The sequence below is a fragment of the Salvelinus fontinalis genome, chromosome 12 (assembly GCF_029448725.1).
Source record: "Salvelinus fontinalis isolate EN_2023a chromosome 12, ASM2944872v1, whole genome shotgun sequence".
NCBI lineage: Eukaryota > Metazoa > Chordata > Actinopteri > Salmoniformes > Salmonidae > Salvelinus > Salvelinus fontinalis.
Genome location: NC_074676.1, coordinates 50,003,486 through 50,018,383, shown reverse-complemented (window position 1 = coordinate 50,018,383; position 14,898 = coordinate 50,003,486). Strand labels below are relative to the sequence as shown.

At 43.8% G+C, this 14,898-nt stretch overlaps 1 protein-coding gene across 5 annotated transcripts in view; it reads left to right on the top strand.

Moving 5' to 3' along the window:
* The window catches only part of LOC129867573 (rab GTPase-activating protein 1-like), a 148,499-nt gene extending 133,822 nt beyond the window's left edge, over positions 1-14,677 (top strand). For all 5 annotated transcript variants that reach the window (XM_055941060.1, XM_055941059.1, XM_055941061.1 and 2 more), the window contains 5 exons: positions 7,058-7,273; positions 7,398-7,481; positions 8,388-8,459; positions 11,122-11,319; positions 11,803-14,677. In XM_055941060.1, the coding sequence (XP_055797035.1) occupies positions 7,058-7,273; positions 7,398-7,481; positions 8,388-8,459; positions 11,122-11,319; positions 11,803-11,946 (714 nt within the window). In that variant the 3' untranslated portion in view covers positions 11,947-14,677. The remainder of the gene's footprint in view (positions 1-7,057; positions 7,274-7,397; positions 7,482-8,387; positions 8,460-11,121; positions 11,320-11,802) is intronic.
* Positions 14,678-14,898: the final 221 nt, after the last annotated feature.

The window sequence follows — 14,898 nt, the reverse complement described above, 5'->3', positions numbered from 1 at the left end:
GCAAAATGTTTGTCCCATGTTTCATGAGCTGAATAAAAGATCCCAGAAATGTTTCATACGCACAAAAAGCTTATTTCTCTCAAATGTGGTGCACACATTTGTTTACATCCCTGTTAATGAGCATTTCTCGTTAGCCAAGATAATCCATCCATCTGACAGGTGTGACATATCAATAAGCTGATTAAACAGCATGATCATCATAACACCATGTGCTGGGGACAATAAAAGGCCACTCTAAAAGGTGCAGTTTTGTCACACAACACAATTCCATAGATGTCTCAAGTTTTGAGGGAGCGTGCAATTGGCATGCTGACTGCAGGAATGTCCACCAGAGCAGGTTTGGGAGGTGTACGTCAGTGCATTCCAGTTCCCACCAATATCCATCAACTTTGCACAGCCATTTAAGTGGTGTGTGTGTGTACAGCATTCCACAGGCCACAATCAACAGCCTGATCAACTCTATGCGAAGGAGATGTGTCGTGTTGCATGAGGAAAAAGGTGATCACACCAGATACGAACGACTTTTTATCCACACCCCTACATTTAAAAAATGCTATCTGTGACCAACAGATGCATAACTGTATTGCCAGTCATGTGAAATCCATAGATTAGGGTCTAAAGTTTTCTTCATGTGAGCTGTAACTCCGTAAGTCTTTGAAATTGTTGCATGTTACATTTCTTTTTGTTTGTGGTTGTATTTTCTAGTTTGGGGTTGTTCGAGATGATTAGTAGTACCCCCTGTAAATACCGTTTTCTATACTATTATACGGTATCTCATTCACTTAATGTTTACATATCTTGCATTACTCATCTCATATGAATATACTGTATTATATACTATTCTACTGTATCTTAGTCCGTTCCGCTCTGACATCGCTCATCAATATGTATATAGTCTTAATTAATTTCTACCTAGATTTGTGTGTATTGGGTATATGTTGTGTAATTTGTTAGATATTACTGCGCTGTCTGAGCTACAAGCATTTCACTACACCCGCAATAACATCTGCTAATCACGTGTATGTGACCAATAACATCTGCTAATCACATGTATGTGACCAATAACATTTGATTTGCTTGCTGTGCGCGTGCAGAAAATTAGCTATCGCTAATTTTTCTTAACAAGTTGTGTAAGTGTATAAGGTATGGCCTTATAGTGTGTGTGTGTGTGTATAAGGTAGTTGTTGTGAAATTGTTAGGTTAGATCACTTGTTAGATATTACTGCATGGTCGGGACTAGAAGAACAAGCATTTCACTACACTCTAATTAACATCTGCTAACCATGTGTATGTGACAAATTTGATTTGATAGGCCTACGCTTCTGTTTATAATTTCCAACATTTTGGTAGGTTATTTGTTAGTCAACTTGACTCTATTTAGATCTATGCAGCTTCTGTTCTGTCATTGCATGTTGCCCAAGAAGATGAAATAAACCCTAGATCACCAGAATAATTTCATAAATCGATAGATTGACTGCTTCAACCTAGTTAACATCGGTAAAGTTTTCATAAAGAGTAAATAGTTCCCATCTCTGCTTCTCTTGGGTAGGAAAGACGCTTAGGATTTGGGATAAAATGCAATAACAAATTAAAGTTTTCCCAATTACATCAGCTTAACCGGTTTTAAGGAAATTAAAAGCTGTGAAAATGACCCAACATGTTTTTGATAAGATTTCGTTTTGGCTTGATGCGTCGCCATTTTTACCTGCTGTTGCTGTGTTAGCTGACTAGCTGCTGTCATCTCACCTGTTGTTTTAGCTAGCTCTCCCAATCAAGACCTGCAATCACTTTATGCCTTACTGTATGTCTCTCTCAAATATCAATATGCCTTGCATACTGTTGTTCAGGCTAGTTATCATTGTTTTGGTTTGCAATGGACCCCGTAGTTCCACTCTCCATACCTCTGATACCTCCTTTGTCCCACCCCCCACACATGCGGTGACCTCACCCATTGAGACCAGCATGTCCAGAGATACAACCTCTCTTATCATCACCCAGTGCCTGGGCTTGCCTCCGCTGTACCCGTGCCCCACCATACCCTGGTCTGCACATTATGCCCAGAATCTATTCTACCACGCCCATAAATCTGCTCCTTTTATTCCTTGTCCCCAACGCTCGAGGCGACCAGTTTTGATAGCCTTTAGCCGCACCCTCATCCTACTACTCCTCTGTTCCTCGGGTGATGCGGAGGTAAACCCAGGCCCTGCATGTCCCCAGTCACCCTCATTTGTTGACTTCTGTGATCGAAAAAGCCTTGGCCTTATGCATGTCAACATCAGAAGCCTCCTCCCTAAGTTTTCCTTACTCACCGCTTTAGCACACTCTGCCAACCCTGATGTCCTTGTCGTTTCCGAATCCTGGCTTAGGAAGGCCACCAAAAATTCTGAGATTTCCATACCCAACTATAACACTTTCCGTCAAGATAGAACTGCCAAAGGGGGAGGAGTTGCAATCTACTGCAGAGATAGCCTGCAAAGTCATACTTTCCAGGTCTATGCCCAAACAGTTCGAACTTCTAATTTTAAAAATTAATCTCTCCAGAAATAAGTCTTTCACTGTTGCCGCCTGCTACCGACCCCCCTCAGCTCCCAGCTGTGCCCTGGACACCATCTGTGAACTGATCGCTCCCCATCTAGCTTCAGAGTTTGTTCTGTTAGGTGACCTAAACTGGGATATGCTTAACACCCCGGCAGTCCTACAATCTAAGCTTGATGCCCTCAATCTCACTCAAATCATCAAGGAACCCACCAGGTACAACCCTAAATCCGTAAACATGGGCACCCTAATAGACATTATCCTGACCAACTTGCCCTCCAAATACACCTCTGCTGTCTTCAATCAAGATCTCAGCGATCACTGCCTCATTGCCTGTATCCGCCACGGGTCCGCGGCCAAACGACCACCCCTCATCACTGTCAAACGCTCCCTAAAACACTTCTGCGAGCAGGCCTTTCTAATCGACCTGGCCCGGGTACCCTGGAAGGATATTGACCTCATCCCGTCAGTTGAGGATGCCTGGTCATTCTTTAAAAGTTACTTCCTCACCATAGTAGACAAGCATGCTCCGTTCAAAAAATGCAGAACCAAGAACAGATATAGCCCTTGGTTCACTCCAGACCTGACTGCCATCGACCAGCACAAAAACATCCTGGGGCGAACTGCAATAGCATCGAAGAGCCCCCGCGATATGCAACTGTTCAGGGAAGTCAGGAACCAATACACGCAGTCAGTCAGGAAAGCAAAGGCCAGCTTTTTCAAGCAGAAATTTGCATCCTGTAGCTCTAACTCCAAAAAGTTCTGGGATACTGTAAAGTCCATGGAAAACAAGAGCACCTCCTCCCAGCTGCCCACTTCACTGAGGCTAGGTAACACGGTCACCACTGATAAGTCCGTGATAATCGAAAACTTCAACAAACATTTCTCAATGGCTGGCCATGCCTTCCTCCTGGCGACTCCAACCTTGGCAAACAGCCCCGCCCCCCCCGCTGCTACTCGCCCAAGCCTCCCCAACTTCTCCTTTACCCATATCCAGATAGCAGATGTTCTGAAAGAGCTGGAAAACCTGGACCCATACAAATCAGCTGGGCTTGACAATCTGGACCCCCTATTTCTGAAACTGTCCGCCGCCATTGTCGCACCCCCTATTACCAGCCTGTTCAACCTCTCCTTCGTATCATCTGAGATCCCCAAGGATTGGAAAGCTGCCGCGGTCATCCCCCTCTTCAAAGGGGGAGACACCCTGGACCCAAACTGTTACAGACCTATATCCATTCTGCCCTGCCTATCTAAGGTCTTCGAAAGCCAAGTCAACAAACAGATCACTGACCATCTCGAATCCCACCGTACCTTCTCCGCTGTGCAATCCGGTTTCCGAGCCGGTCACGGGTGCACCTCAGCCACGCTCAAGGTACTAAACGATGTCATAACCGCCATCGATAAAAGACATTACTGTGCAGCCGTCTTCATCGACCTGGCCAAGGCTTTCGACTCTGTCAATCACCATATTCTTATCGGCAGACTCAGTAGCCTCGGTTTTTCTAATGACTGCCTTGCCTGGTTCACCAACTACTTTGCAGACAGAGTTCAGTGTGTCAAATCGGAGGGCATGTTGTCCGGTCCTCTGGCAGTCTCTATGGGGGTTCCACAGGGTTCAATTCTCGGGCCGACTCTTTTCTCTGTATATATCAATGATGTTGCTCTTGCTGCGGGCGATTCCCTGATCCACCTCTACGCAGACGACACCATTCTGTATACTTCTGGCCCTTCCTTGGACACTGTGCTATCTAACCTCCAAACGAGCTTCAATGCCATACAACACTCCTTCCGTGGCCTCCAACTGCTCTTAAACGCTAGTAAAACCAAATGCATGCTTTTCAACCGTTCGCTGCCTGCACCCGCACGCCCGACTAGCATCACCACCCTGGACGGTTCCGACCTAGAATATGTGGACATCTACAAGTACCTAGGTGTCTGGCTAGACTGCAAACTCTCCTTCCAGACTCATATCAAACATCTCCAATCCAAAATCAAATCTAGAGTCGGCTTTCTATTTCGCAACAAAGCCTCCTTCACTCACGCCGCCAAACTTACCCTAGTAAAACTGACTATCTTACCGATCCTCGACTTCGGCGATGTCATCTACAAAATAGCTTCCAATACTCTACTCAGCAAACTGGATGCAGTTTATCACAGTGCCATCCGTTTTGTTACTAAAGCACCTTATACGACCCACCACTGCGACCTGTATGCCCTAGTCGGCTGGCCCTCGCTACATGTTCGTCGTCAGACCCACTGGCTCCAGGTCATCTACAAGGCTATGCTAGGTAAAGTGCCGCCTTATCTCAGTTCACTGGTCACGATGGCTACACCCACCCGTAGCACGCGCTCCAGCAGGTGTATCTCACTGATCATCCCTAAAGCCAAAACCTCATTTGGACGCGTTTCCTTCCAGTTCTCTGCTGCCTGCGACTGGAACGAATTGCAAAAATCTCTGAAGTTGGAGACTTATCTCCCTCAACAACTTTAAAAATCTGCTATCCGAGCAGCTAACCGATCGCTGCAGCTGTACATAGTCCATCTGTAAACTACCCACCCAATTTACCTACCTCACCCCCCATACTGCTTTTATTTATTTACTTTTCTGCTCTTTTGCACACCAGTATCTCTTCTTGCACATGATCATCTGATGATTTATCACTCCAGTGTTAATCTGCTAAATTGTAATTACTCGATTTATTGCCTACCTCATGCCTTTTGCACACATTGTATATAGATTCTCTTTTTTTTCTACCATGTTATTGACTTGTTTATTGTTTATTCCATGTGTAACTCTGTGTTGTTGTCTGTTCACACTGCTATGCTTTATCTTGGCCAGGTCGCAGTTGCAAATGAAAACTTGTTCTCAACTAGCCTACCTGGTTAAATAAAGGTGAAAAATATATATATATATATATATATATATATATATATTTTGTTTGAAATACTATCAGCTTTAATGATGCTGATAAACATAGACAGCCCCTTAACTGTGCATTCATTCTCTCAATATGCTGAATTAAAAATAAAAATAAAGTAGATTTCTCCACTCCTGTTCGAGTCAAAATTTATATTTGGTGTATAATTTTACTGCAAGAAATGCTTAATTCTGAAGGAATGAACATTATATTAGGCTATGTGAGAGGTTCTAGACCTAAAGTCCTTGTCCAGATTTCAGTTAGGCTACTTTTCCATTTATCCCATCTGAACAGTATCAATGTGCACAATGGGTTGTGACTGTTAAATGTGTATAGCACCTCACAATGATCACACATAACATAGCTGCGATCATCTTCTTTTACCACTTCACCAGACATTAGGCTACTGGCCCTCCTTCTATTCATTTTCAACTCTCCAGTTCGCAGTTTTCTTCTTAATTAAACTTTTCCTCAGTGGATCAACGTTAACTTTTTCATCCCAGGTTTCCAAAAGTATTTGTCAGCTGGCGTATATTTGTCAGTTGGTGTGTATTTGTCAGCTGGCGTGTATTTGGCATGCTACAGTTAGGCCCTAAAGCTGAGGCTACAAACTAACGCCAGATACAACAAACAAAATATAAACCTCAGTGTATCCTGTAGATATCAACTGCACAGTAATTACACATTCATGGATTTTTAATACATTGTTTTCTCTTTACTCCACCCACCCTTCATCCACACAATGTTTCATGACCCTAAACCCACCCACACTTCATCCACACAATGTTTCATGACCCTAAACCCACCCACACTTCATCCACACAATGTTTCATGACCCTAAACCCACCCACACTTCATCCACACAATGTTCATGACCCTAAATCCACCCCACACTTCATCCACACAATGTTTCATGACCCTAAATCCACCCCACCCTTCATCCACACAATGTTTCATGACCCTAAATCCACCCCACACTTCATCCACACAATGTTCATGACCCTAAATCCACCCCACCCTTCATCCACACAATGTTTCATGACCCTAAATCCACCCCACCCTTCATCCACACAATGTTTCATGACCCTAAATCCACCCCACCCTTCATCCACACAATGTTTCATGACCCTAAACCCACCCGCCCTTCATCCACACAATGTTTCATGACCCTAAACCCACCCGCCCTTCATCCACACAATGTTTCATGACCCTAAACCCACCTGCCCTTCATCCACACAATGTTTCATGACCCTAAACCCACCTGCCCTTCATCCACACAATGTTTCATGACCCTAAACCCACCTGCCCTTCATCCACACAATGTTTCATGACCCTAAACCCACCCTTCATCCACACAATATTTAATGACCCTAAACCTACCCTTCATCCACACAATATTTCATGACCCTAAAGCTGCCTGCCCTTCGGATATGACTGCGGGTTATGAGTCAACCCGCACATCACTAGTGTGTGTGTGGGGTTGTGTACTTTTGGATGGAAAATGTACTTGCTACGGCTGTGATATGTGGTTGTCTCACCCAGCTATCTTAAGATGAATGGCTAAATGACTAAAATGTGAAATGCAATGTGTGTGTTGCTCACAGAGGGAGAACCGTCGGCTGCAGGAGGCCAGCATGCGTCTGGAGCAGGAGAACGATGACCTGGCCCATGAGCTTGTGACCAGTAAGATCGCCCTGCGGACCGACTTGGACCAGGCGGAAGACAAGGCAGACGTGCTGAACAAGGAGCTGCTCTGCACCAAACAGCGCCTGGTGGAGACGGAGGAGGAGAAGAGGAGGCAGGCGGAGGAGACGGCACAGGTTACACAGCTCACAGTCACACACATGCAAGTGCTTTGGGCGAAGAGAAGCCCAGGTGACTGAAGTAGCAAGTGTTTTACGATCATCGCTAATGTGTGGTTGCCATCTTGCCGTGTCTGTCCAGATTAAAGAGGTGTTCAGGAGAGAGCTGGAGAAAGCAGAGTCAGAGATCAAGAAAACTACGACTATCATCACCGAATACAAACAGGTAGGATCCAGAGACACGTAAGAGAGGAGAGCAGTGTGTGTATGGTCTACGTCACAACCTTGCCAGGAGCTGATAAGCTTTGTGTGGGTGGGGAGATTGGTGCTTCTATGATAAGAGAATTTTGTTCTCAAGGTACATAACCCAATTTAATTATATTCCTCAGTCTGCAAACCAGCGTTTGTAAGATCCTGGTCAAATGAAATAGACGGAGGCCCAGCTAAAATAGTCAAAAAGGTTTATTCACGGGAACGTTCTAAAGTCACCCACACATTCACACAACCATACGCACACACATACACGCAACCATACACACACATACACGCAACCATACACACACACACATACAAACAACCATACACACACACATGTCCTGCTACCCAGCCGACAGAGATTAGTGACATTGTCCTTGAGACGTACCACTACCTGTTCTCTCCCAAATCTCTAGTCAGGTCGGCACCAAGCTCAGACAGTCTGTGTTTAAAATACATATAATGTAATGTAAAATACATATATAATAAAATACATAAGACATATTGTCTTCACCCTAATCCTGACTAGGACTACACATTTATTGATTATGATTTTATACATTCTAATCACTTCCATACAAATATATGTTTCAGGGCGGAATATTCTAATCATTCAATTAACAGATAATTTTCACCTATCACTGTGATGTATGGTTTTTCATCTGCGATATTCTCTGTGGAAGCAGCAGCACTATTTAATGTCCAAGACACATTTCCCCTCAGGAGAAAGTCAATTCTACGACGTCCCCTAAAATCCCATTCAATCCTAATTGAGATGCGTCTTCTGTGTGTTCTGGTGTATCTGAAAGGTCACTGAACCTGTCCAGGTAATATGTAGTAGCTTAGTAAACATGCAGTCCTTCCTGTGTGTTCCCAGATCTGTTCTCATCTCAGCACCAGGCTAGAGAAGCAGCAGGCTGCCACCAAGGAGGAGCTAGACATCATCAAGGTAGGACAGGATATGTGTATGGCGTCTGTCATGTAATTATTATTAGGTGGTATGATGAAGGGTTCTAGTAGTGTTGGAATAAAAGCCCATCACTAGGTAAAAGCCCATCACTGCTGTGGTGATAAAATGTCTTTGTCCGTAATGCTAATGTGGTTATGGACTCATTGCAAAGGAAAATGGAAATATAAAATATTTCAGTGTGTCTGTAAGTATACATCTTATTACCATTTTACTCTATATATAGTATTTATAAATATATACATTACCAGTAAAAATGTTGGACACACCTACTCATTCAAGTGTTTTTCTTTATTTTTACTGTTTTCTACATTGTAGAATAATAGTGAAGACATCAAAACTATGAAATAACACATATGGAATCATGTAGTAAACAAAAAAGTGTTTAAAAAATCTTCAAACTAGTCAACCTTTGCCTTGATGACAGCTTTGCACACTCTTGGCAGTCTCTCATCCAGCTTCATGAGGAATGCTTTTCCAATAGTCTTGAAAGAGTTCCTACATATGCTGTGGGAACTCCTTCAAGACTGTTGGCTGCTTTTCCTTCACTCTACGGTCCAAACCATCTCAACCATCTTGGGTTGAGGTCAGGTGATTGTGGAGGCCAGCTTATCTGATGCAGCACCATCACTCTCCTTCTTGGTCAAATAGCCCTTACACAGCCTGGACGTGTGTTGGGTCATTGTCCTGTTGAAAAACAAATGATAGTCCCGCTAAGCGCAAACAAGATGGGATGTCGTATCACTGCAGAATGCTGTGGTTGCCATGCTGGTTAAGTGTACCTTGAATTCTAAATAAATCACCCAGTGTCATCAGCAAAGCACCATCACACCTCCTCCATGCTTCACTGTGGGAACCACACATGCGGAGATCATCCGTTTACCTACTCTGCATCTCACAAAGACAGCAGTTGGAACCAAAAATCTCAAATTTGGACTCATCAGACCAAAGGACAGATTTCCACCGGTCTAATGTCCATTGCTCGTGTTTCTTGGCCCAAGCAAGTCGTCTTCTTATTGGTGTCCTTTAGTAGTGGTTTCTTTGCAGGAATTCTACCATGAAGGCCTGATTCACACACTCCTCTAAACAGTTGATGATGAACTGTCGGTTCTCTCTGCTTATTTGAGCTGTTCTTGCCATAATATGGACTTGGTCTTCTACCAAATACGGCGATCTTCTGTATACCACCCCTACCTTGTCACAACACAACTGATTGGCTCAAACACATTAAGATGGAAGGAAAGAAATTCCACAACTTTTAACAAGGCACACCTGTTAATTGAAATGCATTCAAGGTGACTACCTCATGAAGCTAGTTGAGAAAATGCCAAGAGTATACTATATATAGTCTTTATGTTGTGTATACTTACACTATATATACAAAAGTATGTGGACACCACTTCAAATTAGTGGATTCCTCTATTTCAGCCACACCTGCCGCTGACAGGTGTATCAAATCAAGCACTAAGCCATGAAATCTCCATTGACAAACTTTGGCAATAGAATGGCCTTACTGAAGAGCTCAGTGAATTTAAACGTGGCACCGTCATAGGATGCCACCTTTCCAACAAGTCAGTTCGTCAGATGTCTGCCCTGCTAGTGCTGCCTCGGTCAACTGTAAGTTCTGTTATTGTCAAGTGGAGATGTCTAGGAACAACAACAACTTAGCCGCGAAGTGATAGGCCACACAAGCACACAGAGCGGGAACGCTTAGTGCTGAAACGTGTAAAAATCATGTGTCCTCGTTTGCAACACTCACTACTGAGTTCCAAACTGCCTCTGGAAGCAACGTCAGCACAAGAACTGTTCATCGGGAGCTTCATGAAATTGGTTTCCATGGCCGAGCAGGCGCAGACAAGCAGAATATCACCATGTGCAATGCACAGCATTGGCTAGAGTGGTGTAAAGCTTGCCGCCATTGGACTCTGGGGCAGTGGAATTGTGTTCTTTGGAGTGATGAATCACCTTCACCATCTGGCTGTCCAACAGATGAATCTGGGTTTGGCGGACGCCAGGAGAACGCTACCGGCCCCAATGCATAGTGCCAACTGTAAAGTTTGGTGGAGAATAAATAATTGTCTGGTGCTGGTTTTCATGGTTCCGGCCCCTTAGTTTCAGGGAAGGAAATCTTAACCCTACAGCATAAAATGACACTGTAGATGATTCTGTGCTTCCAACTTTGTGGAAAAAGTTTGGGGAAGGCCCTTTCCTGTTTCAGCATGACAATGCCCCCTTGCACAAAGCGAGGTCCATACAGAAATGGTTTGTTGAGATCAATGTGGAAGAACTTGACTGGCCTGCACAGAGCCCTGACCTCAACCCCATCGAAGACCTTTGGGATGAATTGGAACGCCGACTGCAAGCCAGGCCTAATCGCCCAACATCAGTGCCCGACCTTACTAATGCGTCTGTGGCTGAATGGAAGCTATTCCCTGCAGCAATGTTCCAACATCTAGTGGTTAGCCTTCCCAGAAGAGTGGAGGCTGTTTTTGCAGTAAAAGGGGGACCAACTTCATATTAATGCCCATGATTTTGGAATGAGATGTTCAATGAGTAGGTGTCCACTTACTTTTGGTCAGGTTGTGTCTCTCCAGTAGATTGACCTGGTATATGTGTGCTTCTCTCTCCCTGCCTGCCTCTGCAGAGTAAGGTGATGGCGTGTGAGCGCTGCAGGGAGGTGTTCAGTAAAGAAGGGCCTCTCCAGATGCCTGCTCCCAGCAGAGACAACAGGAACAGTGAGCTGGACGAGGAGAAGGACTCCCTGAAGTCCCAGCTCAGAGAACTGGAGCTAGAGTTGGCCCAGACCAAACTACAGCTGGTAGAGGCCAAGTGTAAGATCCAGGTCAGATACCACGGAGGATAGCAGCACACACGCACGTGCACACACACACACACACAGATGCACGCACACACACACACACACACACACACACACACACACACACACACACACACACACACACACACACACACACAGATGCACGCACACACACAGAATCACATGCACTAACACACAAACACAGATGCACGCACACAGACACAGAAATACACACACACACATAGAATCACATGCACGAACTCACACACAGATGCATGCACGCACGCGCACACCCACTAAAACACACAGAAACATACACACACACTCTCTCACTCTGTGTAGTATAATAAAGTAGTACACATACACACCTTCTGTTCTATTCATGATTATCAACATGACTATTCATTATTCATGTTGCTATGGTGACTAATATTGATGATTATTATAGTGACTGACTGGTAATGTTGCTATGGTGACTATTTATTCCTTTGTTCTGTCCGTCCTCAGGAGTTGGAGCACCAGAGGGGCGTCCTGATGAACGAGATCCAAGCGGCCAAAAATTCCTGGTTCAGCAAGACCCTGGGCTCCCTGAAGAGCTCCACGGGCAGCACCTCCCAGCCCCCATCCTCCCCCAAAGATGGGCCCCTGTAGGCCTATACACAGACCACCCTGGCTGGGGGGGTCTGGAGGTCCTGAGAAGTGTCTACAGTATGCACAGGAGAGCTTATGAACACTACCTGAATAACACCTGAGACAATGCACTATTCCTTTTCCAGGGGTGGAAGATAGCCACAGAACAAAGTCAGCCCTCTACACATCTTCCTCTCTCTCAAACTCACCCACTTTTCCACTGGACCAGCCAACCACCCTTCTTCACTAGAGCTTTGATGGAAAAATGACGTGTTGTGTGGAACCAAGATGGAGAATGACTGGTAAATCTAGTGTGGGTTGTCATTTACACTGTTGGCCGGGCTCCTAGCTGTCTTCAAAAAGCCAATAATTTTGTCTTTGAAGTGAGAGGTTAGCGGAGTACTATAGGAACTCTGGTCCTTATAACGCCAAGGTGGACATTCAATAAAACCGCTCTGCCCACTGGTTATATATTGCTACTGCTGAGTGATATAAAACACATATAGCCTATCGGCAGGTTATGTGGCTGACTGATATTATGAGAAATCTAAGCAGTGCTCAAGCAGTCTTGACCCTGACTTGTAAGGATCACGCGACGGCTACAGGCAGTAGTTGACAGGCTAGGAATACGTATTTGCTGCTTAAAAAAGGCAACTACTACAGGAAACATCTTCAGCATAACGCATCTTTACAGCTCAATGAAAGGGGCATACTGCATTCAGAATCTAAAAACTACATCTTGTTTGTCCTTTATAGTAATATTACGTAAACTATGTTGTCCTATAAATGTGTATAACTCATTATTGATCATTTTTTATCTTGTACAGTTCTAAAACAAATGAGAAACAAGAAGGAAAAAAATCCATTTGGAATTTGAATGTAATTTGAGTGTGGAGGTAATTAAGCACAGTGTGGAAGATCTGGGTCAAGTTCAAATGTCGGGAGAACCAAAGTGACATTCCTACTGGACTGTTTCATTACTGCTTCTATAACACCATAGCCTGGTTCAATCAGACTGAACACTGGGCTCACCATTGTTTTAAAGGTGCAGCGTAGTCTTCAATATGGTTTAACCGGGCTAATAACTCAAAGTATACATAAAGCCTATCCACCACGTTAGGACCTATTGAGCTACTTATTCCACTGGACTGAGGTCAAATTTAAACTTGAAGTCATTGTGTGTCACTCAAGTCTTTGCACAGATCTTTCCATTGATCAGAGTGAAGCATGAACCAATCCTAGATTTGTGTGATATCTGAAAGACAGGAGGTAAACTAATTCTAACGTAATGATACTGGTTTATGAGGGCTCCCCCATCTCTCCTATTGTTAGCAGTAATTGGAGTACTCCATCTATGCTACTTGGCTGCTTTAACTGTCTCCATTTAACTCAGCCCAACTGCTACTTTACAAACCCTGACACTCACCTAACCATAACTTGTAAAGCGCGGTAGTTGAATATAGAACAGACATGGCTCCCAATAGCATATGAAATGTCATGATGAACCAATGACATGGCAGAATAGAAGGGCGTTCTTATAAAAAAAGACAGACCGTGAGGTGTGCAACAAGTAATTGAACATTCCAAAATGTCTATCCAAGCCAAGGTGCCCATGAGGGTTAACATATGATGGAAAGACTCAATGACCATGCAGTATAACATATGATGTACAGACTCTCTCAATAGCAATGGGGATTAACATACAATGGAAAGACATTCAATAACAGCCCACTCATTACACTCTGTTTTCTAGAGCCATATTAATGTTTGTGCTGTGGATAGCTTCCAACAGACCTGCCATGAACCACCGCTGTGGCCTCTATTAGAAGCACTGTAGCGTTGTATTCACCCTTTGGACAAAGACAGAGACCGCTTGTATACCTATACGTGTGTATCCTGCACTGACTGGTTCCAGTTGAAATGGTTTCTTCACAAGGCAGTGACTGTTGTTGTCTAAGGCCCAGAACTATGTCCATTAAATAATCAGAATTAAGCCATCAATATATTATACTCTCAAAAGATTGTCACCTGTGCTGTGGCATTCCTGTCCTCCATTTTAAGACCAGGATGCGAGTAGGCAGGGACGCTACAGATGGATCCGGGGGTTACGGCACATTTCTGAACCTGCTTCCTTTCCTTGTCTCCTTTCCTTTGTGACCACTGATCTGAAAAACCGCAACAGTTGAAAGTAATATGATGGATGCCTGTCCAGGTGTTTCACAATGGAAAGGCAAAGAAATAAGGTAGCCAGTTAAGAATATTAGGACAGCCATGTTTTTAGGTGTGTTAAATGGACAGCATGTCTTTCATATGTGTCACATGCTGTGTAATGATTTCAAAGTGCTTCAGCCAGAGTCATATCAAGTTTTACAAAGTTCAAGGCCTCTGTGTATGTTGGCTATGTGCACTAACATTGCGTCTATATTTTAAACACTATTTTAAATTAATTTGTACTCATAAGTTATTCAGAGAACAAACCTACTTTCTTTTCTTCCTAATTTTCTGTTGCTGAGAAGACAGTGGCCAAATTTATAATCCAACTACAACGATGCAAAACAAATAACTTCAGATTCACAATATTGTACAGTATGCGTCAACAGTTGTTCTGCTTTAGTTTCCAACATGGGGGAGTTGTCCTTCCATGTTCCTCGTCATTCCCATGTGAATCTGTGACATGCTTTAACTCTAATGGTATTTTCTGCACAGTAATCGTCTGACTTACATCAATAAAATTCCGTTCTTTGTCCACTGATTTACTGTACTTTCAATGTTTATTGTATTTTCCTTAAATCAAATGTGTGAGGTGAGATTCTCATATTTAAAAAACAAAGGAGAGCAGCACTCTAGGAGCTCAGATGAGAGCTCTCCTTTATTTTAAGTGTTCCACTCCGCTAGCCAGCACCTCGCCTACATAGGTGTGCGTTTCTTTTGTGTCTAGAGATTCTCATATTGGCAGTTTGTTATAAAACTGAT